General features: G+C 45.7%; 1 protein-coding gene and 1 long non-coding RNA gene across 2 annotated transcripts; one reads left to right on the top strand and one right to left on the bottom strand.

Annotated features, from left to right (window-relative positions):
• Positions 1 to 422: 422 nt before the first annotated feature.
• On the bottom strand, positions 423 to 6185 carry PROCR (protein C receptor). Its single transcript, XM_010386528.2, has 5 exons — positions 6134 to 6185; positions 5797 to 5931; positions 3096 to 3347; positions 1650 to 1928; positions 423 to 1087 (listed from the first exon to the last, which is right to left on the bottom strand). The coding sequence occupies exons 2-5, from the start codon at positions 5864 to 5866 to the stop codon at positions 972 to 974; spliced, it is 717 nt and encodes a 238-aa protein (XP_010384830.1). The 5' UTR covers positions 5867 to 5931; positions 6134 to 6185; the 3' UTR covers positions 423 to 971.
• On the top strand, positions 3070 to 27623 carry LOC115892774. Its single transcript, XR_004052680.1, has 3 exons — positions 3070 to 3150; positions 13570 to 13654; positions 26280 to 27623. It is a non-coding gene; the product is annotated as an uncharacterized LOC115892774 (long non-coding RNA).
• Positions 27624 to 27976: the final 353 nt, after the last annotated feature.

Below are 27976 nucleotides of genomic sequence, written 5' to 3'. Positions count from 1 at the left end.
TGATCTTAGAGCAGTTTATAGAGAAGTCAGATTGCAGTGGGTCTAAGAATGAGTGTGAAGGCCAGGCACGGTGGCTCACGTCTAATCCCAGCACAGTGGGAGGCCGAAGTGGGCAGATCACGAGGTCAGGAGTTCAAGACCAGCCTGGCCAACATGGTGAAACCCCATCTCTACTAAAAATACACAAATTAGCTGGGTGTGGTGGCACGCATCTGTAATCCCAGCTGCTGCAGGAGAATTACTTGAATCTGGGAGGCAGAGGTTCCAGTGAGCTGAGATCACGCTGTTGCACTTCAGCCTGGGCAACAGAGCAAGACTCTGTCTCAAAAAAAAAAAAAAAAAAAAGAGTGAGAAATAAGGAAGCAGAAGAAATGGGTATAGGTTACTTTTCCAAAAATTTTGCAAAGTGGAGGAGATAACAATGCTTTAAATATAAGACATTTATTAATATTATTAATTGATTAATAATCGATCACTGCCTTATGACTTGGATTTTACATTTCCACCACTTCTTCGTGTTACTTCTTTCTACCCTATTATACCAGTGTCCCATTCCAAGTCTGACACACCTGGAAGCATTGAATGTCGCATTTTGATTGTGGATGATTTGTTTATTTGGTTACAGCTTTTGAATGCCTCAGGTGATTCTGTCTATCTTTGGAGGATGGGCCATAGGCCCCCTGCCCCAACTCCATTATCTGTTTTCCACAAAGATAGATAAACATTCACTTATCAGACTAATTCAGCAAAGCATACACGTTCTTAGTTTCTTAGCAAACCAAGTACTTTGTCCACCTCTCCTCTCCATCTCCCCTCCCTCAAATCTTCAGTGGGCAGATATGGGAGAAGAAAGGAGCTGTCACTCCAAACCTTCTGGTGTTTCAGTTGGGGAGTCTGGCTTCACAGTGAGCTGAAACTTTCCCTTGCCAGCCTCCATCAGCCAAGCCCCTTCTGAGGGGGCTGGAGAGTAATCAACATCGCCGTCCACCTGTGCACAGGAAGATGCCTACAGCCACACCAGCAATGATGAAACTGCCCACCAGGACGCCCAGGACCAGCGAAGTGTAGGAGCGGCTTGTTTGGCTCCCTGCAGAACATGCAGAGAGTTAGCCCGAAGAATAGACCCCCAAGGAGTCCATGATTTGAGTCAAACCCCAAAGCATTTCTGCCCCAGGGGAAAGGGACCCATTTGGCCGGGCGAGGTGGCTCAAGCCTTTAATCCCAGCACTTTGGGAGGCCGAGACGGGCGGATCACAAGGTCAGGAGATCGAGACCATCCTGGCTAACACGGTGAAACCCCGTCTCTATTAAATTATACAAAAAACTAGCTGGGCGAGGTGGTGGGTGCCTGTAGTCCCAGCTACTTGGGAGGCGGAGGCAGGAGAATGGCGTGAACCTGGGAGGCGGAGCTTGCAGTGAGCTGAGAGCCGGCCACCGCACTCCAGCCTGGGCAACAGAGCCAGACTCCGTCTCAAAAAAAAAAAAAGAAAGGGACCCGTTTACCAACTGACTGAAGTTGAGTGTGTTCTGTCCCAAATCCCCATCTGTGGGCCTCTTGTTGCTCTAGGCATCCATTCTTCAGGTCCATCCATTTGTCTGGAACCCGCCCTCTCCCCAGCTTGCAGGCCTGGGCCCCAGTCCCATCATACCTTTCATGTTTTCTGTGGAAATATGTTTCTGCACATACTGCACACAGGTGTCCTCCAGGAATTCCCGCAGTTCATAACGAGTGCGGTTGTAGGCATTGAGCTGCTGCAAGATGAAGGTGACCACTTTGGAGGGGACCTGGGTGTCTGCCTGCCACAAGGCTGTCTCCGGCCGGAAACTCAAAAAGGAACTCCCGTTCACCGCCACTTCGAAGAAGACATGGGCTCTAGAGCCCTCGGGAGGCAGCTCACAGCCCAGGAAGCAGCGGATGGTCAGAGGAACTGTGGATAGAGAGTCAGGGTCAGGGGACTGTGCAGAGAGGATGCCAGGTGTGGGAGGAGGCCCAGCAAGGGGAAAAGAACATAGGAAGGTGAGAGTCAGTGCTGTGAGGAGAGGGGAGTCTATAGGTCAGGGAGAAGGGCCTGGGGCTGTGAGGAGGGGTTTGTGGTTAGACTGTTACAGGCTGAGAAAGAAGGGGCCAGGGACTATGATGAAAAAAGGGAATTGTCAGGCCTTGATCAACTGGTGATAGAAAAAAAAAATGGGGGTTGGGCGGCGGGGGGCAGTGACTCACACCTATAATCCCAGCACTTTGGGAAGCCAGGGCAGTGGATCGCCTGAGGTCAGGAGTTCCAGACGAGCCTGGCCAACATGGCGAAACCCCATCTCTACTAAAAATACAAAAAATTAGCCGGGCGCGGTGGCGAGCGCCTGTAATATCAGCTACTTGGGAGGCTGAGGCAGAAGAATCACTTGAACCCGGGAGGCGGAGGTTGCAGTGAGCCGAGATCGGGCCACTGCACTCCAGTCTGGACGACAGAGCAAGACTCTGTCTCAGAAAGAAAAAAAAAAGGTGGGTGCGGTGGGGGACTAGGAGAGAAAGGAGTTAAAGGCTATGATCCGGGTGGGGGACGGAGTGGTACTTTGAGAAAAGAAACTAGGGTCTTTGAGAAGAAGGAGTTGGGGTTGTGACGGGGAGGGAGTGGGGCTTTGAGAGAAGAAACTGGGGTCTTTGGGGGAGGAGTTGGGGTCATGAGTGGAGCTAAGAGCGAAGTCATCAGCTTGTATGAGGAGAGGTGGCTGGACGGTGGAGAGTGAAGTGCTGGGGGTGTGGGAAGAGAAGGACGGGGATCTATGAAGAAAAGGAGTTGGAGGACTGTGAGGTAAGGGGTGAGGAGTTTTCAGGGGACCTTCGGGGTCACGGTGTGAGGGCCCCCCAACAGGGTCTACCCCAAGAGGTTATGCCAGCAGGCCGACCGCCCAAGTCGGGGCTTTCTTAGCGGGGACATCTGCCTCTCTCCAGCCCCCACCCAGCACTTTTCAAAGGCCCAGGCGCCACCGAGCTCCAGTGGCGGCCCGGTTCCTGCAAGCCCCAGCCCGCCTCCACCAGTCAGGCCCCGCCCCCACCAGTCCCGCCCAGACCCCGCCTCCGCTGCGCGCCCACTCACAGGCCAAGGTCCGCTCCTGGTGCACCAGGCGCACGAGGCCGTGGAACTCTAGCAGGTAGGACTGCAGGCCACTCTGCATGCGCGCCCAGCTCTCGGGCTCCTGCAAGGGCTGCAGCTGGAGGATCGTGGCGTTGGTGCCTGGGCCTTCCAGCACGTGCGTCAGGTGTCCCCCCAGCGACGCGTTGCCCTGGTACCACACGTGATAGGGGTCGCGGAAGTAGGAGATCTGGAGCATGTGAAGGCTTTGGAGGCCTGCGGACAGAGTCAGCGTCAGCCTGGGCCGGCGTGGGAGGGGGCGGCGGGCAGCGGAAGATAATAACCCCCTACCTTGAGGCTGGCCGCCCACCTTCTCGACCCTTCATAAACTATAATGTGCCCTCCCACCGCTTCTCCCATTTGACGCTCACAGTAACTCTGCCAGGAGGGCAGGACACGGATTATTATCTCCGTTTTACAGATGAGGAAACTGAGGCCTGCAGTGGAAGAGACACTCCTTTCTGCCTCCTTTTTCACCCTCGGCTCTCCCTCCCCCCGTTTCCTGTTAACCAACGGAACAAATGGTTAACAAATCCTGACCTGAATAAAATCCGAGTTCCATCGCCTGTTCTCTGTCTCCTCTTCCACTGCCCTGATTCAGGATTCACCCGTCTCATCTGGACAGGGGTAGTACCTTTCTACATCTCTCCATTCTCTATTCCGACCTCCACCTGACCCAGTGATGATATCATGTCCTTTTCCTTCTTAAAATCTTCCAGTGCCATAACCTCCTCCCCTTCATTAATCAAAAATAATCATAGCCAATGTCCATTAAGTGCTTATTATAACCTGGGCAATGGGCTTTACATACATTATTATCTTTGTGCCTTTCCCCAATGGCTTAATGCAGTAGCTACTATTATTAACCCCAGTCTACATGGGAAACTGAGGCAGAGATAGTGCGGCAGAGCCAAGGTTTGCATGTAGGCAGTCAAGTCCAGTACGCTTAGCCATTCTGCTACACTGCCTCCCCACAGGATCAAGTCCAGAGTCTTTAGCCTGGCATTCAAGGCTGCCAGATACCTGGCCCCTGCTGCCTTTTCTGGCCGCTTCCCACTGCTTATTTATCAAACTAGTTGGGGTTCCTCATGCTGCCTTTGGCTGACACATGAAGAGCATGTCAGGATTGCTCTGCCTCCCTTTTTCTGCCTAGCGGAGTTTATTCATGATTTAAGACCCAGCTTAGAGACTGGGAGCAGTGGCTCATGCCTGTCATCTCAGCACTTTGGGAGGCCGAGGCGGGTGGATCACTTGAGGTCAGGGATTCAAGACCAGCCTGGCCAACCTGGCGAAACCCATATTTGTACTAAAAGTACAAATATTAGCCAGGCGTGGTGGTATATGCCTGTAGTCCCAGCTACTCAGGAGGCTGAGGCAGGAGAATCGCTTGAACCTGGGAGGTGGAGGTTGCAGTTAGCTGAGATTGTGCCACTGTATTCCAGCCTGGGTGACAGCCTGAGACTCCATCTCAAAAAAAAAAAAAAAAAAAAAAAAGACCCAGCTCAGTTGCCCTCTCCTTGGAAATTTTTTTCTGATGCCCCACGAGACACAGTGGGTCTGTTTCAGTGATCCCAGACCACCATATATTAGTGAATATCTCACTAGATTCTACCTGACTGTCTTCAAACACACACAGGCTACAATGGACGCCTCTAGGCTATGGAACCATGCCTGGTGATCTCTGCTTCCTACACTCAGAAAAGAGCCTGGCACAGAGTTGATGCCCAGAGCACATTTGGATGAGTCCAGGGTTGTAAATCTGTGTGTGTGAGTGGGTCCTGTCTGTGTTTGTATTTGAGAAGTTGTGCGTTGTATCTGCAGATGTGAATAAGTATATTTATGGATAACCCTAGACATGGTCCTTAACTACTCTGTGACCCAGCTTCCTCCTCTGTAAAATGGAGATAGTAATAATATTACCCACCTTTCGGGGTTTGTGTGAGTTAAATGGGTCAATCCATGTATTAACCATAGTGAGCACCCATTGAATACTGGTTATTATTTGCTGCCTCTCTGAGGGGGAGACTGAAGCTATGGGGACTGTGAGAGAGGGAAAAGGAGGCCCCTGTGCAATTATAAGGGAGGGTAATAACTCCCTTTTCTGCTTAAACAGGGCCACTTCAGGCAGCCTGATCGCCCATAAGTTCTATTAGGCACAGCATCTCTTTCTCTCCAGTTTCACCAGCTGCACCCAGTCTTCTTCCATTTTCCCTAGCCTCCCTTCACCTCTCTCTGCCCCAGTCTTCCCTCAGTTCTTCCATCCGTTTTCCCAGTGTCTTCCCATTCCCTCCATTTCTCTTCTCATCTGAGCCTCTTCCCGTCTCTCCTAGATGTACCCCTATCTACCATCACCCTTAGTTCCCCTTTCTCCCCTCTCCCTGAGGCTGATTCTCCTACCCTCTCTGCTGGTTTCTTTCTCATGTTTCCAGTCATCCTGTTTCCCCAGCCTCTTTCATCTCCCCCTTTTCAAGGGCTTAAATGTACTAACTCACCTTGGCTTTGAGACACAAACCAGTCCCCAAGACTCTGCCTGCCCTGTAGAGCGATCTAGCCAGCTGCAGACACAGATGCTATGAGATAAGCTATCCTGTGGTCTTGCCACGTACCCAGATAGAATGAGATTCTCCAGAACCATCCTGAGGCAGGAGATGTGCCCCCGACTCACCATCTGAGGCGTCTTGGCTACAAAAGGCCCAGTCAGACAGCAGCAGTATCGGCAGTAATGTTGTCAACATCCTGAAGTTGAGGCTCTGGACCTGGGTTCCTGGCTCCGGCAGGCTGGGGCTCCACTGGCGGCAGTCTAGGGAAAAGAGAAGTGAGGACCGTCTGGGAGGGGTGGAGTCTGGGCAGAGGAGGATGGAAGAAGGCCAGGAGATGGGAGGAGGAAGAGGGTGTCGGGCTTATAAAGTGTTATTCCTACTGTGTCTCATTTCCTACTAGGGGGCTGGCCTCCCTCCTACCCTCCCTCTGCCCCGCCCTTCATTGCGCCCTCCTGCCCAGACCTGCCTTTTCCCTCCTCCATGGGCTGCTTCCTAGGAACCAGGAACAGGGAGCGGAAAAGGGGGAGAAGGGCTTGGTGAGAAGTCCTGCTGGCGCTGACGCAGGGGGTGGGGCATCTACTGTCAACTTAGAGCACACTCCTGGATGTAGGATCAGCAGGTTGCTGATGGGGAAATGGAGGTCCACAGGTGCAGGGACTTGCCCAGAGTTTATATATCATGGTGGTGACAGATCCAAGATTAAAATTTAGTTTTCCAGTATAATGGCTACATTTTACCAGAATTTTAAGTAAATAGCAATTACGTAATCAAGGATCTTGGTCTCAGAAGTAGTCATAAAATGACTGTAAAGCAGTTCACTGCAACAATTTTTTTTAAATAGGAGAGAATTATGAGCAATCTGTATAAATCTCAGAAGATGATTGGTTACCTAAAGCAATATTTTTGAAACTGAGGTCATAATTTATTAGTGGACAATGAAAACAATTTAGCAGGTCATGGTTACCATTTTTAAAAAATGAAATAGGGCCGGGCGCGGTGGCTCAAGCCTGTAATCCCAGCACTTTGGGAGGCCGAGACGGGTGGATCACGAGGTCAGGAGATCGAGACCATCCTGGCTAACACGGTGAAACCCCGTCTCTACTAAAAAATACAAAAAACTAGCCGGGCGACGAGGTGGGCGCCTGTAGTCCCAGCTACTCGGGAGGCTGAGACAGGAGAATGGCGTGAACCCGGGAGGCGGAGCTTGCAGTGAGCTGAGATCCGGCCACTGCACTCCAGCCTGGGCGGCAGAGCAAGACTCCGTCTCAAAAAAAAAAAAAAAAAAAAAAAAATGAAATAGAACAGAATACAAAAGTTCAGTGCATCACCCTTAGTAAGAGAAAGTGTTATATCATGAAATATTTGCTCAGTTGTACATGTGTGCTTTGGTTTTGTGTGTATGTTTCTATGATGAGTTCTGGATAGCAGTGTGTTCCTTACTCTAGGAAGCAAGTAGAAAAGTTTTAAAGTCACTCCCCCAAGCTATGTTAATCCATACTGTGAATACTATATAATAGTTAAAAAAAAGTACACCCTCCCCTGCCCAATCCCCACTTTCTTTTCTTTTTTTTTTTTTTTTTTTTCTTTTTGAGACGGAGTCTCGCTCTGTCTCCCAGGCTGGAGTGCAGTGGCCAGATCTCAGCTCACTGCAAGCTCCACCTCCCGGATTTACGCCATTCTCCTGCCTCAGCCTCCCGAGCAGCTGGGACCACAGGCGCCCGCCACCTCGCCCGGCTAGTTTTTTGTATTTTTTAGTAGAGACGGGGTTTCACCGTGTTAGCCAGGATGGTCTCGATCTCCTGACCTCGTGATCCACCCGTCTCGGCCTCCCAAAGTGCTGGGATTACAGGCTTGAGCCACCGCGCCCGGCCCCCACTTTATTTTCATCATATTACTTAGTACTACATGAAATTATATTATTTATTTACATGCTTATTGTTTGAATGTTTCACCAGAATGTAATCTCTATGAGGAAGGAGGACGTTTATCTTGTGCAATAGTCTCCCTGGAAGAGTGCACATCACATAATAAATATCAGCAAAGTGAATGACTGAGATAGTTATGATGTACATAGATGTCCAAGAATAAGTTGCAGAATATTATGAACAGTTTAGGACCATTTATGTGTCAACCACACACAGAACCACTAAACAACTTGTTTCTTGGTCAGGCACGGTGGCTCACGCCTGTAATCCCAGCAGTTTGGGAGGCCGAGGCAGGCGGATCACAAGGTCAGGAGCTCGAGATCAGCCTGGCCAACATGGTGAAATGCCATCTCTATGAAAAATACAAAAAAATTAGCTGGGTGTGATGGCATGAGCCTGTAATCCCAGGTACTTGGGAGACTGAGGTAGGAGAATCGCTTGAGCTCGGGAGATAGAGGTCGCCATGAGCCGAGTTCATGCCATTGCACTCCAGCCTGGGTAACAGAGTGAGACTCTGTCTCAATAAATAAATAAATAAATATAATAATAATAAAATAAAAATTTTAATTAAAAAACTTCACTTCTGACTGGGCATAGTGGCTCACGCCGGTAATCCCAGCACTTTGGGAGGCTGAGGTGGGTGGATCACTTGAGGCCAGGAGTTTGAGACCAGCCTGGCTAACAAGGCAAATGTCTCTACTAAAAATACAAAAATTAGCTGGGCATGGTGGTGCATGGCTGTAATCCCAGCTACTTGGGAGACTGAGGCATGAGAATCGCTTGAACCTGGGAGGTGGAGGTTGCAGAGAGCTGAGATTGCACCACTGCACTCCAGCCTGGGTGATGCAGCAAGATTCTGTCTGAAAAAAAAAAGAAAATATTTCACTTCTGTTCAAATAATACATACATAATTTCATCCTTATATATATATATATATGTAATTATTATTTCTTTGAGACAGGGTCTTGCTCTGTCACTCAGGCTGTAGTGTAGTGAAGCAATCATAGCTCATTGCAGCCTTGACCTCCAAGGCTCAAGTGATTCTCCCACCTCAACCACCTGAGTAGCTGAGACTACAGGTATGTGCCACTGTGCCACCACACCCAGCTAATTTTTTTGATTTTTACTAGAGACAAGGTCTCGCTATGTTGCCCAGGCTGGTCTTGAACTTCTGCACTCGAGCGATCCTCTGGTATAGGCAGGAGCCACTGCACCTGGCCAAAATTAACTTTCTGTGTGTATTTGTGTATTTGTCTATACATAGGGAAAATGTCCAAAGGGGTACTGTCAATAGAGATTACCTCTGGGGAATGGGATTGGGTAAAGTACTGAGGGGGATTTTAACTTTTTATTTTATATACTTCTCCCTGGAAAGTTGACGTCATAGTGAAATCTGGGACAAAGTCTGGACATAAACTAGGCACCCATTCTCTGAACTGAATATATGCAAGAGCTTCCATGCTCACCTCTCAGCTCTTGCAAACTGGCTAAGATATAGATAGCATCAAAGTCTTTTCTTTTTGCAGCTTATCAAAATGGTCTAGTTGGAAGAGGGATAGGAACCTTGTTTTCCTGCCCTGGGCCTCAGGAAAAGTAGAATGACTTAAATCACTACCAGTTTATATTGTCTTGACTTTTATTAAAAATTATGGAACATTTCTTTTTTCTTTTTCTTTTCTTTTTTTTTTTTTGAGATGGAGTGTTGCTCTGTCTCCCAGGCTGTAGTGCAGTGGCATGATTTCGGCGCATTGCAGCCTCCGCCTCCTGGATTCAAGTGATTCTCCTGCCTCAGTCTCCCGAGTAGCTGGCATTACAGGCACCTGCCACCACACCTGGCTAATTTTTGTATTTTTAGTAGAGATGGGGTTTCACCATGTTGGACTGGTTGGTCTCAAACTCCTGACCTCAGGTGATCTGCTCACTTCAGCCTCCCAAAGTGCTGGGATTACAAGCGTGAGTCATTGTGTGCAGCCTGAAATATTTCATTTCTGATGAGTTATTTCATGCTTAAAGGATTACATTTCAAACATACCTATCCCCACCACCCAACATAAGAAATACAATATTACTAATATAGTTGAAGCCCCCTATGGGCTCCTCCTCAGTTGCATCTCTCTCTCCCTGCCACAGCCCCTGAAGTAACCACTTCAAATGAAAATGAAGATTTGATATTTTTCATTTCTTTATATTTCTATATACTTACACTACTTATGTATATATCCCTAAACAATAGATAGTGGTATTTCATATATTTTAAGCTTTATATAAATGATATTAAAATGTATGTATTCCTCTGTACATTTTGCTTTTTTCACTTAATATATTAATAAGATTCATTCATGTGGCTATGTGTAGACCATTCATTTTCACTGCTTTAAAATATTCCGGCTGAGGAGGTATAATCCCAGCACTTTGGGAGGCCAAGGTGGGTGGATCACTTGAGCCCAGGAGTTCAAGACCAGCCTGGGCAACATAGTGAGACCCCCATCTCTACAAAAATAAAATAAAATTAGCTGGGTGTGGTGGGGTGTGCCTGTGGTCCCAGCTACTCAGGAGGCTGAGGTAGGAGGATTGCTTGAGCCCGGGAGGATGAGACTGCAGTGAGCCATAATCATGCCACTGCACTCCAGCCTGGGCAACAGAGCGAGACCCTGTCTCAAAAAAAATAAATAAATAAATTTTGGGAATAGATTATTATTTATGTATCCATTCTCTTGTTGCTGAACATTTAAGTTTTTTTCCAGTTTTTTGCTATTACAAACAGTGCTGGTATGAACATTCTCATACGCGAGTCCTTGTGCATATGTGGGAGTTTTTGTAGGTGCAAACTTGAGAGTGGAATTTCTGAGTAATAAGGTATATGCATCTTCAGTTTTACTAGATATTGCCAAACTATTTTACAAAAAGGTTGTGCCAATTTACATTCCCAGCAGCGTATGAGAATTCCCTCGCTTCACATCCTTGCCAGCTCTTGGCATTATCAGATGGTTGGGTGTAAAATGGCATTTCTCTTTGGTTTTAGTTTGCACTGATCGGATTCTTAGCGAGGTTGTGCATATTTTTGCTTTGACTTCTTTCTCCCTTGAAGGCTTGAAGGGTACTTTGGGATGGGTAAGAGAGAGAGTGTATGATTGAACCAATTTGGAATTGAATGCTGTGAGCCTTCGATCTAAGTGGGTAGGGTCTGGGTCCACTTTTGCCCACATTATCTTATACAGAGCTCATAACATCAAGGGCTTTCTTTGCTTTTCTTTCTTTCTTTCTTTTTTGTTTTTTGAGATGGAGTCTCGCTCTGTTGCCCAGGCAGGAGTGCAACGGTGTGATCTCTGCAGCGTGCAACCTCCGCCTCCTGGATTCAAGCAATTCTCCTGCCTCAGCCTCCCAAGTAGCTGGGATTTACAGGTAGGTGCCACTACGCCTGGCTAATTTTTGCATTTTTAGTAGTGATAGGGTTTCATCATGTTGGCCAGGCTGGTCTCGAATTCCTGACCTCAAGTAATCCATCCACCTTGGCCTTCCAAAGTGCTGGGATTTGTAATCCCAGGGGGCCAGTCACATCGAGGCCTTTCTAATCAGGTTAAGATCCATCATGGACAAATGGCAGCAGCAATAGCTATTTTCCAAACACCCCTCTCATATCCTAGAGCCCTGAAAATTGAACAGTGAGACAATAATACCATTATTATAGGTAACACTTATTTCAGGCCAGGAACAGTGCTCAGCTCTTTACATAAATAATCTTACTTTATTCTTATGTTAGCCCTATAAAATGGGTTTCACTAGCATCACCATTTTACTGATAAAGAAACTGAGGCTCAGAGAGGTTAAGTGACTTACCTAAGGTCACACAGCAAAAGCTATAATTTGAAACTTTCTCTCTCTCTGGTGCCAAAGTTTGTGAATTTAACCCCCCACACAGTGTCTCAAAAGTTATTTTGATCACTCTTCATCAATACATTTTTGAACACATACCTCCAACATGCTTGAATGTTTAATATATATGTTATAAAACATTCTTAAAATTCATACTATGTGCTAGGCCTTTAATCACTTTCTCTGGGGCAGACCATGCTCATTGTTTCCATGTTACAGACAAAAAAAAAAAAAAAAAAAAAAAAAAAAATTAAAGCTGGCTGGGTGTAGTGGCTCATGCCTGTAAATCAGTAACCAGCATGGCAACATATGAGACTCCATCTCTACAAAAAAAATTTTTTTTAAATTAGCCAGGCATGGTGGTACACACCTGTGATCCCATCTACTCGGGAGGCTGAGGCAGGAGTATGGCTTGAGCCCAGGATGTCAAAACGTCAAGGCTGCAGTGAGCTATGTCTGTGCCTCTGCACCCCAGCCTGGGTGACAGAAAGAGACCCTGTCTCAAACAAAACAAAACAACCACCAAAAAAACTGGGCATGGCGGCTTATGCCTGTAATCCCAGCATTTTGGGAGGCCCAGGCAGAAGGATCCCTCGAGCCCAGGAGTTTGAGACTAACCTGGATAACCTGATGAAACCTTCTCTGCTTCCTCTGTACAAAAAAAAAAAAAAAAAGAAAGAAAAAATTAAAGCCCAGAAAAATAGTTAAGTAAGTAGCCCAAGGTCACACAGCTTAGAAGTGCAGAGTGAGGATTTGAACTCAGAAAGTATGGGACTGGGCATGCCTGTAATCCCAGCACTCTGGGAGGCCAAGGTGGATGGATCACCTGAGGCCAGGAGTTTGAGACCAGCCTGGGCAACATGGTAAAACTCCGTCTCTACTAAAAATACAAAAATTAGCTGGGCATGGTGGCACACCTGTAATCCCAGCTACTCAGGAGGTTGAGGTGGGAGAATCACTTGAACCTGGGAGGTGGAGCTTACAGTGAGTCAAGATCCTGCCACTGCACTCCATCCTGAGCAACGGAGCAAGACTCTGTCTCAAAAAAAAAAAAAGAAGATGGAAGTATGGAGCCCCAGGGAACAGAGAAAATAAAAACAGTGTTGGGAGAGGGGCAACTTGAGCATTTTCTCATTCTAAACGCAGGGATGGGGGTAGGGAAGAAAAGAGAAATGCTGCTGTTGGAGCCAGGGCCTACACTGAATCTGGGCTGGGTGCTGAGGTGTAGAAAATCACAGAGTGGGCACCAGGCCAGCAGCTGGGATTTGACTGAGACCTAAAGAATGAGGGTCCTGTTGAGCAAAGGGAAATGAAGGAAGCAAGCGGTAGTGTTTCCTACTCCAGAGAGCACATGCTGGAGGAAGATAAGGGAGACAGGAAGCTGAGCTGGGGCCAGTGCTGGTGCAGCCCCAGTGGGTAAGGGAGGCCTTGCCAGGGCAGCAGGAGCAGGGATGGGCCAGAGACTGGCCGTGTGCCCAGCTGGACTTCAGAGGACCAGGCTCTCCCACCCCTGTTTTTAGCTACTGGAGAATGGCAGTTTAAGCAACCTGGCCTAATTTGGGTAATAAAAGAGCGTGGACCCTTCAAAGGCACTTCCCCCTTAGGATGTGGAATAATAGCAATAACGTGTGTGAAGAGCTTGTAATGTGCCAGGCACAGTATTAAGTAAGCAGAGTCCATGTATTTTTTTCTCACTAGTACCCTGTGAAAAGTCTGAAGAAAGTCCAGGCCAGGTGCTCAGGCCTGTAATCCTAGCACTTTGGGAGGCCAAGCTGGGAGGATTGCCTGAGTCCAGGAGTTTGAGACAAGACTGTGTAATATAGCAAGACCCTGTTGAAAGACAGACAGAGAGAGAGAGAGAGAGAGGAAGGAAGGAAGGAAGGAAGAAAAGGAAGGAAGGAAGGAAGGAAGGAAGGAAGGAAGGAAGGAAGGAAGGAAGGAAGGAGAAAGAAGGAAAGAAGAAAAAGAAAGAGAAAGAGAAAGAAAGAAGAAAGGAGAGAAGGAGGGGGGAAGGAGGGAGGGAGGAAGGAAGGGAGGGAGGGAAAGAAAAAAAGGGAGGGAAGGCACTCTGAAGAAATAGCCATCATTCCCATTTTGCAGATGAGGACACAGAAGCACAGAACAGTGAACTGAGCTGCTCAAAGACATCCAGCTGGTAAAAGGCAGAGCTGGGACTCAAACCCAGGTGAGTTGAATGCCAAAACATGCTTTCTTCATTATTAGACCATCTCATGAGGATAAACAAGATGATGCATTCAAAGCTCCCAGAACACAGTACATGTTCAGTAGGTGAGAGAGATAAGAAAGGAGCTTAGCAGCAAACAGAACAGACCCTGTCCAGGAGGGATGGACATTAAGTATGACTTCTTGAAAAGAAGGCAAAGGAATAGATGTAAGTCTTAATCAGAATTTCCCCCTGTATCATCCCCCCCAACACACTCCAACTTAGGGAACATGAAAAGAAGCTCCAAACACCCAGGATGCTGCCTGCTCTTGCCTACCCCCGCAATTGGTGGTAGCCTGGTATTGTTGGCTTGGCTCCTGCCTATCTCTCTAGCCTTATCTACCCATGTATTCCAGTTTCAGCCAAATCCATTCCTCCTGGTTTCCTGAACACAGAACACATAAATATTACCTTTTCACTTTTTTTTTTTTTTAGCAGGAAGCTAAGGTTAATTTATTATTGAAGAAAGAAAAATGTTTTTGCATAAATTTAGTGCAGCCTAAGTGAACAGTGTTGATAAAGTCCACAGTGGTGTACAGTAATGTCTTAGGCCATCACATTTGCTTACCACTGACTCACTGACCCACTCAGAGCAACATCAAGTCCTTCAAGCTCCATTCATGAAGTACACACTCTACAGGTATACCTTTTAAAATCGACTATACCATATTTTTACTGCACCTTTTCTATGTTTAGATCTCTTTTTTAAATTTTTATTATACTTTAAGTTCTGGGGTACATATGCAGAACGTGCAGGTTTGTTATGCAGGTATACACTTGTCATGGTGGTTTGCTGCACCCATCAACCCGTCATCTACATTAAGTATTTCTCCTAATGCTATCCCTCCCCTAGACCCCCACCCCCTGACAGACCCCAGTGTGTGATGTTCCCCTCACTGTGTCCATGTGTTCTCGTTGTTTTTTTCTTGTAATTTGTTTAAGTTCTTTGTAGATTCTGGATATTAGCCCTTTGTCGGGTGGATAGATTGCAAAAATTTTCTCCCATTCTGTAGGTTGCCTGTTCACTCTGATGATAGTTTCTTTTGTTGTGCAGAAGCCCTTTAGTTTAATTAGATCCCATTTGTCAATTTTGGCTTTTGTTGCCATTGCTTTTGGTGTTTTAGACATGAAGTCCTTGCCCGTGCCTATGTCCTGAATGGTATTGCTAAGTTTTCATCTAGGGTTTTTATAGTTTTAGGTCCAACATTTAAGTCTTTAATCCATCTTAATTTTTATATAAGGTGTAAGGAAGGGATCCAGTTTCAGCTTTCTACATATGGCTAGCCAGTTTTCCCAGCACCATTTATTAAATAGGGAATGCTTTCCCCATTTCTTATTTTTTCAGGTTTGTCAAAGATCAGATGGTTGTAGATGTGTGGTATTATTTCTGAGGGCTCTGTTCTGTTCCATTTGGTCCATATCTCTGTTTTGGTACCAGTACCATGCTGTTTTGGTCACTGTAGCCTTGTAGTATAGTTTGAAGTCAGGTAGCGTGATGCCTCCAGCTTTGTTCTTTTGGCTTAGGAAGGTCTTGGCTATGCGGGCTCTTTTTGGGTTCCATAGGAAATTTAAACTAGTTTTTTCCAATTCTGTGAAGGAAGTCAATGGTAGCTTGATGGGAATAGCATTGAATCTATAAATTACTTTGGGCAGTATGGCCATTTTCACTATATTGATTCTTCCTATCCATGAGCATGGAATGTTTTTCCATTTATTTTTGTTCTCTCTTATTTTCTTGAGCAGCGGTTTGTAGTTCTCCTTGAAGAGGTCCTTCACATCCCTTGTAAGTTGTATTCCTATGCATTTTGTTCTCTTTGTAGCAATTGTGAAGGGGAGTTCACTCATGATTTGGCTCTGTTTGTCTGTATAGGAATGCTTGTGATTTTTGCACATTGATTTTGTGGTGTGCTCTGTATTTCCTGAATTTGAATGTTGGCCTGTCTTGCTAGGTTGGGGACGTTCTCCTGGATAATATCCTGAAGAGTGTTTTCCAACTTGATTCCATTCTCCCTGTCACTTTCAGGTACACCAATCAAACGTAGATTTGGTCTTTTTACATAGTCCCATATTTCTTTTTCTTTTTTTTTTTTTTTTTGAGATGGAGTCTTGCTCTGTTGCCCAGGCTGGAGTGCAGTGGCCGGATCTCAGCTCACTGCAAGCTCCACCTCCTGGGTTCACGCCATTCTCCTGCCTCAGCCTCCCAAGTAGCTGGGACTACAGGCGCCTGCCACCTCGCCCAGCTAGTTTTTTGTATTTTTTAGTAGAGATGGGGTTTCACCGTGTTAGCCAGGATGGTCTCGATCTCCTGACCTCGTGATTCACCCGTCTCGGCCTCCCAAAGTGCTGGGATTACAGGCTTGAGCCTCTGCGCCCGGCCATAGTCCCATATTTCTTGGAGGCTTTGTTTGTTTCTTTTCATTCTTTTTTCTCTAATCTTGTCTTCTCTCTTTATTTCATTAAGTTGATCTTCAATCTCTGTTATTCTTTCTTCTTCTTGATCAGTTTGGCTATTGATACTTGCGTATGCTTCACGAAGTTCTTGTGCTGTGTTTTTCAGCTCCATCAGGTCATTTATGTTCTTCTCTAAACTGATTATTCTAGTCAGCAATTCATCTAACCTTTTTTCAAGGTTCTTAGCTTCCTTGCATTGGGTTAGAACATGCTCCTTTAGCTCGGAGGAGTTTGAAGCCTACTTCTGTCAATTCGTCAAACTCATTCTCTGTCCAGTTTTGTTCCCTTGCTGGCGAGGAGTTGTGATCCTTTAGAGGAGAAGAGGCATTCTGGTTTTTGGAATTTTTCAGCCTTTTTGCGTTGGTTTCTCTACCTTTGGTCTCTGATGTTGGTGACCTTCGGATGGGGTCTCTGAGTGGACGTCTTTTTGTTGATGTTGATGTTGATGTTATTCCTTTCTGTTTGTTAGTTTTCCTTCTAACTGTCAGGCCCCTCTACTCCAAGTCTCCTGGAGTTTGCTGGAGGTCCACTCCAGAGCCTGTTTTCCTGGGTATCACCCCTGGAGGCTGCAGAAAGCAAAGACTGCTGCCTGTTCCTTCCTCTGGAACAAGCTTCGACCCAGAGGGGCATCCATCAGATGCCAGCAAGAGCTCTCCTGTATGAGGTGTCTGTTGGCCCCTATGGGAGGTGTCTCCCAGTCAGGATACATAGGTGTCAGGGACCCACTTGAGGAGGCAGTCTGACCCTTATCAGAGCTCAAATGTTGTCCTGGGAGTTCTCTTCAGAGCCATCAGGCAGGGATGTTTAAGTCTGCTGAAGCCGTGCCCAAGCCACCCTTTCCCCCAGGTGCTCTGTCCCAGGGAGATTTTTTTTTTTTTTTTTGAGACATTGCACTCTGTCACCCAGGCTAGAGTGCAATGGCACAATCTCGGCTCACTGCAACCTCCACTTCCTGGGTTCAAGCAATTCTCCTCCCTCAGCCTCCCGAGTAGCTGGGATTACAGGCATCTGTCACCACGCCTGGCTAATTTTCTTTGTATTTTAGTAGAGATGGGGTTTCACCATGTTAGTCTTAGACTTCAAATGCTCCACCCGTCTTGGCCTCCCAAAGTGCTGGGATTACAGGCGTGAGCCACTGTGGAGGCCAGGGGTTTTATCTATAAGTTTCTGACTGGGGCTGCTGCCTTTTTTTTCAGAGATGCCCTGCCCAGAGGAGCGGAATCTAGATAGGCAGTCTGGCCATAGCAGCCTTGCTGAGCTGCGGTGGGCTCCACCCAGTTTGAACTTCCCTGCGGCTTTGTTTACACTGTGAGGGTAAAACCACCTACTCAAGCCTCAGCAATGGCAGACACCCCTCCCACTACCAAGCTCAAGCGTCCCAGGTCGACCTCAGACTGCTGTGCTGGCAGTGAGAATTTCAAGCCAGTGGATCTTAGCTTGCTGAGCTCTGTGGGGGTGGGACCCACCGAGCCAGACCACTTGGCTCCCTGGCTTCAGCCCCCTTTCCAGGGGGAGTGAACGATTCTGTTTTTTTTTTTTTTTTTTTTTTTTTTTTTTTTTTTTTTTTTTTTTTTTTTTGAGACAGACTCTATCTCTGCTCACTGCAACCTCTGCCTCCCGGGTTCAAGCGATTCTCCTGACCCAGCCTCCCGAATAGCTGGGATTACAGGTGCACGTCTCCACGCCCGGCTAATTTTTACTTAGTAGAGACAGGGTTTCACCATGTTGGTCAGGCTGGTCTCGATCTCCTGACCTTGTGATCTGCCCACCTCGGCCTCCCAAAGTGCTGGGATTACAGGCGTGAGCCACCGCTCCCAGCCTGTGGAGTGAACGATTCTGTCTCGCTGGTGTTCTAGGTGCCACTGGGGTATGAAAAAACAAACAAACAAACAAACAAACTCCTGCAGCAGCTAACTCGGTGTCTGCCCAAATGGCTGCCCAGTTTTGTGCTTGAAACCCAGCGCCCTGGTGGTATAGGCACCGGAGGGAATCTCCTGGTCTACAGGTTGTGAAGACCTTGGGAAAAGCGCAATATCTGGGCTTGAGTGCACTGTTCCTCAGGGTACAGTCCCTCACAGCTTCCCTTGACTAGTGGGGGATATCCCCTGACCCCTTGTACTTCCTGGGTGAGGTGATGCCCTACCCTGCTTCAGCTTGCCCTCCGTGGGCTGCACCCACTGCCCAACCAGTCCCAATGAGATAAACTGGGTACCTCAGTTGGAAATGCAGAAATCACGCACCTTCTGCATCAGTCTCGCTGGGAGCTGCAGATCGGAGCTGTTCCTATTCGGCCATCTTCCCAGCAAATCCTAGATTTCTTAAGATACACAAATACTTCCGTTGTGTTACAATTGCTTAAAGTATTCAGTATAGTAACATGCTCTACAGGTTTGTAGCCTAGGAGAAATAGGCTATACCAAGGAACCTAGGGGTGTAGTAGGCTATACCACCTAGGTGTCGTAGGGTGTCCGCCATGGCTGAGGCTTGAGTAGGTGGTTTTACCCTTGCAGGGTTTTTTTTTTTTTTTTTTAACTTATTTTTGTAGAGATGAGGTCTTGCTATGATGCCCAGGCTGGTCTCAAACTTCTGGGCTCAAGTGATCCTCCCACCTTAGCCTTCCAAAGTGCTGGGATTACAGGCATGAGCTACCACACCCAGCCCCTTTGCACTTTCTTTATCATGTCTTTAGATAAACAAAAGTTCCTAATTTTAAGGTGGTTATATTTATCAACTTATTCTTTTACGGTTTGTACTTTTTGTGCCTTATTTAAGCAACCCTTTCCTACCCCCAAGGTCATGAAGATATTCTGTTTATGTTCAAAGCTTTTTAGTTTTGTCTTTCACCTTGAGGTATGGTATGAAGTAGAGGTCAAGATTAGTTTCTTTTTTTTTTTGAGACGGAATCTTGCTCTATCGCCCAGGCTGGAGTGCAGTGGCCGGATCTCAGCTCACTGCAAGCTCTGCCTCCCGGGTTCACGCCATTCTCCTGCCTCAGCCTCCCGAGTAGCTGGGACTACAGGCGCCCGCCACCTCGCCTGGCTAGTTTTTTGTATTTTTTTCAGTAGAGACGGTGTTTCACCGGGTTCCCAGGATGGTCTCGATCTCCTGACCTCGTGATCCGCCCGTCTCGGCCTCCCAAAGTGCTGGGATTACAGGCTTGAGCCACCGCGCCCGGCCAAGATTAGTTTCTTTTAATGGATATCCACTGTCCCAGAACCAGTTATCAAAAGTTGGCCTTTCCTTGTCTGCAGTGACATCTCTGACTTGTAATAAATATGTCTATTCTGTTTCAGTGGCCCAGTTGTCTCACCCTGCACCAATGCTCATTGTCTCAATTAGTATTATTTCTTTTTTTTTTTAATTTTTTTTTTTTGAGATGGAGTTTCACTCTTGTTGCCCAGGCTGGAGTGCAATGGCGCGATCTCAGCTCATCACAACCTCCGCCTCCCAGGTTCAAGTGATTCTCCTGCCTCAGCCTCCCAAGTAGCTGGGATTACAGGCATGCACCACCATGCCTGGCTAATTTTGCGTTTTTAGTAGAGGCGGGGTTTCTCCATGTTGATCAGGCAGGTTGCGAACTCCTGACCTCAGGTGATCCACCCGCCTCGGCCTCCCAAAGGGCTGGGATTACAGGCATGAGCCACAGTGCCCGGCCCTCAATTAATATTATTTCATAATGTCTTTATTTCTTGTAGATCAAGTCTTCCCTCTTTGTTCTTCAAGAGTGTCTTGGCTATTTTTGAATATTTGAACATCTACACCTAAATTTTGGAATCTTTTTTATGAAGTTGATGAAATTTTGGTTGGTATTGCATTTAGCATGTAAATGACTGGGAAGAATTGATATCTTCACAATATTGAATCATCCAGTGCATGATAGGGTGTATTTTGTTTACATCTTCTTTGATATCTCTCAGAGTTTTATGATTTTCTCTCTGAACATATGGCCCATCCTCTGTTAAATTTTCCCCTATAAGTTCTTCATATATATATATATATATTTTGAGACAGAGTCTTGCTCTGTTGCCCAGGCTGAAGTGCAGTGGCACAGTCTTGGCTCACTGCAACCTCCACCTCCCAGATTCAAGCGATTTTCCTGCCTCAGCCTCCAGAGTAGCTGGGGTTAAAGGCACACACCACCACACCAGGCTAATTATATTTTTAGTTGAGACAGGGTTTCACCATGTTGGTCAGACTGGTCTCCAACTCCTGACCTCAAGTGATCTGCCCACCTTGGCCTCCCAAAGTGCTGGGATTACAGGCATGAGCCACTGCACCCAGCCAAGTTCTTCATATTTTAAAAATATTATTGCAAATAATATATATATATATATATATATTTTTTTTTTTTTTTTTTGAGGCGGAGTCTCACTCTGTCGCCCGGACTGGAGTGCAGTGGCCAGATCTCAGCTCACTGCAAGCTCCGCCTCCCGGGTTTACGCCATTCTCCTGCCTCAGCCTCCCGAGTAGCTGGGACTACAGGCGCCCGCCACCTCGCCCGGCTAGTTTTTTTGTATTTTTAGTAGAGACGGGGTTTCACCGTGTTAGCCAGGATGGTCTCGATCTCCTGACCTCGTGATCCGCCCGTCTCGGCCTCCCAAAGTGCTGGGATTACAGGCTTGAGCCACCGCGCCCGGCCTCAAATAATATATTTTTAAAATCTCATGGTCTAACTGCTTATTCTCAGCATATAGAAGTACTGATGATTTTGTTGCATTAGTTTTGTGTCTAGCAATCTTAATAAACTCTTTTGTTTGTTATAATAATTATTTTTAGACTCTTTTAGATGTTCTACATGCATAATCATAGCACCAATAGATAATGCAGATTATTTCTTCTTTTTTAATTTTTATAATGTTTGTTTCTTTTTAACTTATTGTTCTGGCTATAACCTCTAGTACAATGTTTAACAGAGATAGTAATAAAAGGCCGGGCACAGTGGCTCATGCCTGAAATCCCACCATTTTGGCAGTCTAAGGTGGGTGGATCACTTGAAGCCAGGAGTTTGAAACCAGCCTGGCCAGTATGGTGAAACCCTATCTGTACTAAAAATACAAAAATTAGCCAGGTCGGTGGTGAATGCCTATAATCCCAGCTACTTGGGAGGCTGAGGCAGGAGAATCGTTTGAACCCAAGAGGCCGAGGCTACAGTGAGCCGAGATCGTGCCACGGCACTCCAGCCTGGGCAACAGAGCAACACTCTGTCTCCAAAAAAAAAAAGTGATAGAGAATATAAGAGAATATTCTTGCCATTTTCCTGGTTTAAAAAGGAATGTTTTTCAGGCTGGGTACAGTGGCTCACACTTGTAATCCCAGCACTTTGGGAGGCTGAGGCAGGAGGATTGCTTGAGCCCAGGAGTTCGTCTGGGCTCTGCAAAAAATACAAAAATTAGCCAGGCATGGTGATGCGTGCCTGCAGTCCCAGCAACTCGGGAGGCTGAGGTGGGAGGATCACTTGAGCCCAGGAGGCTGAGACTGCAGCGCACCACTGCACACCATCCTGGGTGACAGAGCAAGACCCTGTCTCAAAAACAAACAAACAAACAAACAAACAAACAAAAACAACAACAAAAAACCCCGATAATGCGTAAGTGGCAAGTGGGGATGAGGAAAAAGTTGTTTCAAGTACAGGGTGAAGAAGGTACAAAAGAATATAATAGGAAAGGAGAAAGTACTTGAGAAAGCAGTAATACTTAAGTATGGCCAAATGGGAGTAGGTGATAGGAAGGAAGAAGTGAAATGGGGAGGTAAGCAGGAGTCAGAAGAAGAGCCTTTCATAATACACAAAAGAATCAAAATTTTGAATTGAGGTTCTTCCCACCACCTTCTTCAGCCCTATTAATTCCTATTAGAATACTCAGGTGTCACCTACTACAGGAAGCCTTCCCTGACTTCATGTCCACAAGCCAGGGTTAGATGTTGCCTCTGTTCTACTGGAGCCCTCTCTTTCCCTTAGTTCTTTTTATTTTTAAAAAAAGTTTAATTAATTAATTACTTAATTTTTTTTGCAGGCAGCCCCCAAACCAGAATAGGTTTGGAGAGTTTTCCTCCTTTACTTCTTTAAATGATAATTGTCTATTTATGCGTCTGTCTTCCACACCAAAAGCCGTAAGAGGGCAGAGAATGTGTTTTACAGTTCTATATTACCAGCTTAGCAGAGTATTTGGCACATCATAAGTGCTCAATAGATTTTTTTTTTAAAATCAATGAATAGATAAACAGGACTCCCAGGGAAGGAGAAAAAACTGTAACTTGGTAAAGCTCCTGGCACAAAACTGGCACTGACAAAATTCTTTTGTCTTTTTGTGCCTTCACTTTCTTATCTGGAAAATGGGGACAAAAAAACTATCTCAAAGGAGTTTCATGGATCTATAAATTACTTAATCCAGGGTCTGACACTTAATGTCAGGGATAATTATCAGCATGTTAAAAATGTAATTATTGGCCAGGCACAGTGGCTCACTCCTGTAAATCCCAGCACTTTGGGAGGCTGAAGTGGGTGGATCACTTGAGGTCAGGAGTTCGAGACCAGTCTGGCCAACATGATGAAATCCCATCTCTACTAAAAATACAAAAATTAGCTGGGAGTGGTGGCGGGTGCCTGTATTCCCAGCTACTTGGGAGGCTGAGGCAAAAGAATCATTTGAACCCAGGAGGCAGTAAGCCAAGATCACACCACTGCACTCCAGCCTGGGCAACAGAGTGAGACTCTGTCTCAAAAAAACCCAAAAACAAAAACAAAAAGAACCCCATAATTCTCATTGAAATAGACAGTGAGCATGGGTCAGAGTTTCATTTAACTCATTAATGAGGGGACTAGCAGGATGACAAAGCCAGTTCAAAATAGAATATAAGAACTAGAGTTTGGGCTGGGCACAGTGGGATTACACCTGTAATCCCAGCACTTTGGGAGGCCAAGGTGGCTGGATCGCTTAGCCAGGAGTTCCAGACCAGCCTGTGCAACATGGCAAAACCCTGTCTATACGAAAAGATACAAAAATTAGCTGGGCATGGTGGCACATGCCTGTAGTCCCAGCTTGAGGGACTGAGGCAAGATCACTTGAGCCTGGGATGTGGGAGGTCAAGACTGTAATGAGCCGTGTTCGAACCACTGCACTCCAGCCTGGGCAACAATGTGAGACCCTGTCTCAAAAGAAAGAAAAAAGAACTGGAGTTTTTATAGTCAATGGAAAAGAAAAATATTGAAGTAAGATTGCTAAATTACATACTAAATGGGTTAATGTCCCACAGAGTAATAATATCATAACCTTTGGGATTATCTTCTCTACCACACAGGAAATGAAAGTGTTACATCTTATTACTTTATAGAATTGTACAATGTCTGGGCCCTAATTAATTATGTAAATAGTGTCACGTTTCTCTTCAGGGATAGATGACAAGTAGACTTGCTAGTCAATGCTGTATCATGACAGCAAAAAGTCACACAATCATCTTTTTACCTTAGTAACATGTTTCAGATAATTTTTCTTAACACTAGTAAGTTTAATTCAGTAGACACTAACCATTATAAGGCTCTCAATAAATGTTTGCTGAAGGATTTTCAATCTATTAGGCTTCTTCTTTCCCTCCAGTTTCCTTCTTCCTGACCTGGCACAATTGATTAGCAGCAGAGTTAGGGGCTATGGGGCAGGTAGGCTAATAGGGGGAATTCTGTGGGACACAGATCCTCTTCTCTCCCTTAGCCTGGTGTGGTAGGGCTAGTTTTGTATCATCAAATAGGCAGAGAAAGTGTCCGCTTTGGATATCAGCAAAGAAAGCACCCTTTTCCCATCTACCAACCACTCTTTTCCCCACCAGCAAATAAGAATATATTTTCTGTGACAGAATTGGGTATTTCTTTTTCTTTTCTTTTCTTTCTTTTTTTTTTTTTTGAGACACAGTCTTTCTCTGTCGCCCTGGCTGGAGTGCAGTGGGATGATCTTGGCTCACTGCAATCTCCACCTCCCAGGTTCTAGCAGTTCTCATGCCTCAGCCTCCCGAGTAGCTGGGATTACAGGCGCTCGCCAATACACCCAGCTAATTTTTGTATTTTTAGAAGAGATGGGGTTTGTTGGCCAGGCTGCTCTCGAATTCCTGATCTCAGGTGATCTGCCCACCTCGGCCTCCCAAAGTGCTGGGATTACAGGCATGAACCACTGCACTCTGCCAGAATTGGGTATTTCAAAAGGGCAGTAGACATAATAATAATAATAATAAAAATAATTTTGTTGGCTCACATTCCATTTATTCCATTCCATTTAGGCTGAGTAGCTTTGATTAGGGACACATGCCACCACACCCTGCTAATTTTTTTTTTTTCTTTTTTTTGTAGTGACAGGGTTTTGCCATGTTGCCCAAGCCGGTCTCAAATTCCTGGGCTCAAGTAGTCTGCCCACCTCAGCCTCCCAAAGTGTTGGAATTACAGGCTTGAGCCACTGTGCCCAGGCTCACTTTTTAATTTTTAAGAAATTGTGACAAAATACATGTGACACAACTTACCATCTTAACCATTTTGAAGTGCACAATTCCATGGCAGATTTAGCTACAGGTCTGAGTTCACTTCGAACATAAGCATAATAAAAACGTGGTCTGAGGCCAGATGTGGTGGCTCATGCCTGTAATCTCTACATTTTGGGAGACTAAGGCGGTAGGATTGCTTGAGCCCAGGAGTTCAAGACTGACCTGGGCAATATAGCGAGACTTTGTCTCTACAAAAAATTAAAAAGTAGCTGGGCATAGTGTCACATATCTGTGGTCCCAGCTGATTGGGAGGCTGAGGTGGAAAGATCACTTGAGCCTGGGAGGTCGAAGCTGAAGTGAGCGGTGATCATGCCTAGGTGACCGAGTGAGACCCTATCTCAAAAAGAATAAAAATAAAATGAGAATAAAAGCGTAAGGCCAGGCACGGTGGCTCACGCCTGTCATCTCAACACTTTGGGAGGCCGAGGCGGGCGGATCACCTGAGGTCAGGAGTTTGAGACCAGGCTGGCCAACATAGTGAAACCCTGTCTACCAAAAATATAAAAATTAGCTGGGTATGGTGACACATGCCTGTAATCCCAGCTACTCGGGAGGCTGAGGCAGGAGAATCGCTTGAACCCGGGAGGCAGAGGTTGCGGTGAGCTGAGATCACGCCACTGCACTCTAGCCTGGGTGACAAAAGCAAAACTCTCATCTCAAAAAAAAAAAAAAAAAAAAAAAAAAAATAGCGAGGTCTGGGACTCTAACCAGGGAGTCATTGATCTAAATATTTGGACATGCTGCACACAGAAGTTCAAGAATTTCTACAAAGCAACAGATGGGAAATTTCCCAGGGATAAACTTATTTTTTGGCAAGTCAAAAGTATGTAGTATGCAACCCCGGCTTTGGGAGTTAGGAGAACCAAATGACCTTCAGATGCTGGAAAAAGGATTCTCGCCTGCTAAAAGAGGTCAAGTGTACTTGGCCAAAGGGGATCTAAAATGCCTTGGCTTCCAACTTCAGGGAATTGAGCTTTTCCCTCTAATTTTCCAGCAAAAGGGAAGGAAATGTTGACCCTAAAACCACATGAAGCTGAAGCTAGAGGACACTGTAGCAGTTCACCAGATCTCCATTGTTAAATTCTATATTGGCCTTTTATTTATATATTTGTCATTATTTTCATTAATGCGTTAGAGTATAGGCTGTTTGGATCCAAACCTTGACTCTTCTACTTACTCGGTATGAGACATTGATTAAGTTGCTAAATCTCCCTTCAGTTCTTAGAATCTGTGCTTCAGGTTTTTGGTTTATAAAATGGTGATAATGACACTTTCTCAGAGGGTTGTGGTAAGGATTAATGGTCGATGGATGTAAAGTACAAATAACATATTAATTGCTATGTAAATCTTAGCTATTATCAATACATGTGACAATTTTCTCCTTCTCCGTCTTCTTGTCCCCCTCCCCATCCCCCTCCTTTCTTATTTTGTTGGCAAATAGTCAAATTCCGTTTGGAATGCTGTCGCACTGTTTTATTCTGCTTCATGGATGTTTCTTGGGGGGAAATTTCTGCAGTTGATGTGTGTTGAATTCTGTTTTCTGATTTTTTGCAATAACTCTGTATGGATATGTTAATATTTTCCTTGTGCTGATAGTCACTCTTTCATCTTCCAGATATGGAAACTGAGTCCCCAAAAGGGAAAATGACTTGCCCAAGATCACACAGAGAGAGTGGATAAACAAGTAACAAGACCAAGAGTTTCTGACGACCAGTCAAAGTCTTGTTCCACTGAACACAGAGTCCAAGGACATTGGCCTCAGATACTGATGTCATCTGAGCTCCCTCCAAACTCTATTCACCCACAGGGAAGACTTGAACACCCTATGATTCCAAGTATTCTCCAATTGACATCTTCCCCTTCTAACAAAATTGCAAGCACTTCAAGGGAAAGGCCTATGACTTGATTATTTTGGAATCTTAGTTATATGCTCAGCACTGTGCCTCAGACTTTTGAGGGTAGGAACTATTGCCTATAACGCCTTGGATGACTAGGGGCAGATGCTCAGTAAATGGAACCAACTGCTCTGCCTTTAAAAAAGGAAGAGTTGGGGAGGCAGGGAAGAGAATTAATATGTATCAAGAACTTAATATATACCAGTCATTGTGCTGAGCATTTTCACTTTCTCATTTAATTCCCAGAATTCCTTTATGGCATCATCAATTTCTGTATTTTACAATAGGAAATTGAGGCTCAGAGAGGTAGGCAACTTACTCTGAGTCTCTTCACAAGTAAAGGCTCAAGTGTGACATTTCACTGGTGGGTCATAACCTTCTAGAATCCAATATTATAAACACAGAGTGAGAGAAAGAAGAGTTCTGGCACTTTCCAGAGGGTAAAACAAGTTTTTTATTCTCATTAGAGAACTATGAAATTAGTCACATGAATTGTGAAAACCTGTCATGGTTTTATTTGTTCAGTGACAGTGTGGAAAATGACATCAAGCTAGAAAAAGAATATAAAGGAAAATCGTGAGTGTTTCAGTCTTGCTCATAAAGAGAGACCTATCGTTACCAAATCCAGGCAACCTGAACCCACCCTTCCTGCAAAAGTTTTATCTACACTAGAATTTTGAATGGGGGACAAAAAAAATAAGCTATAGGTTTTATAATATGGAGAAGGTGAGTTTCATAACAGGGCAAGGCCCAGGTCTGAAAAATATTCAGTCCCTCTGCTAGACTGGAAATAGCCCCCTAAAGTCCAGGTCCTAATCTCTGGAAACTGTAAATGTTTCTCTATTTGGAAAAGAGGTGTTTCTTTCTTTCTTTTTTTTTTTTTTTCCAGACGTGATTAAGTTAAAAATCTTGGAATGGGAGTTTTATCCTGTATTATCGGGGGATGGGGGGGTGCTAAATGCAATTATAAATGTCCTTATAGGCTGGGCGCGGTGGCTCAAGCCTGTAATCCCAGCACTTTGGGAGGCCGAGACGGGCGGATCACGGGGTCAGGAGATCGAGACCATCCTGGCTAACACAGTGAAACCCCGTCTCTACTAAAAAAAAATACAGAAAACTAGCCAGGCGAGGTGGCGGGCGCCTGTAGTCCCAGCTACTCGGGAGGCTGAGGCAGGAGAATGGCGTAAACCCGGGAGGCGGAGCTTGCAGTGAGCTGAGATCCGGCCACTGCACTCCAGCCTGGGCGACAGAGCGAAACTCCGTCTCAAAAAAAAAAAAAAAAAAAAGTCCTTATAAGAGAAAAGCAGAAGGAGATGTGACACATCCACAGAGAAGGATATATGAAGACAGGGGCAGATACTGGAGTGATACAACCATAAGCCAAGGAATGCGAGCATTCAGGAGAATATAAAGAGGC

Source organism: Rhinopithecus roxellana, chromosome 13 (assembly GCF_007565055.1).
Source record: "Rhinopithecus roxellana isolate Shanxi Qingling chromosome 13, ASM756505v1, whole genome shotgun sequence".
In the NCBI taxonomy this organism is placed as follows: Eukaryota; Metazoa; Chordata; class Mammalia; order Primates; family Cercopithecidae; genus Rhinopithecus; species Rhinopithecus roxellana.
The sequence above is the reverse complement of the archived record's forward strand: the minus strand, read 5'-3'. Positions and strand labels throughout refer to the sequence as shown.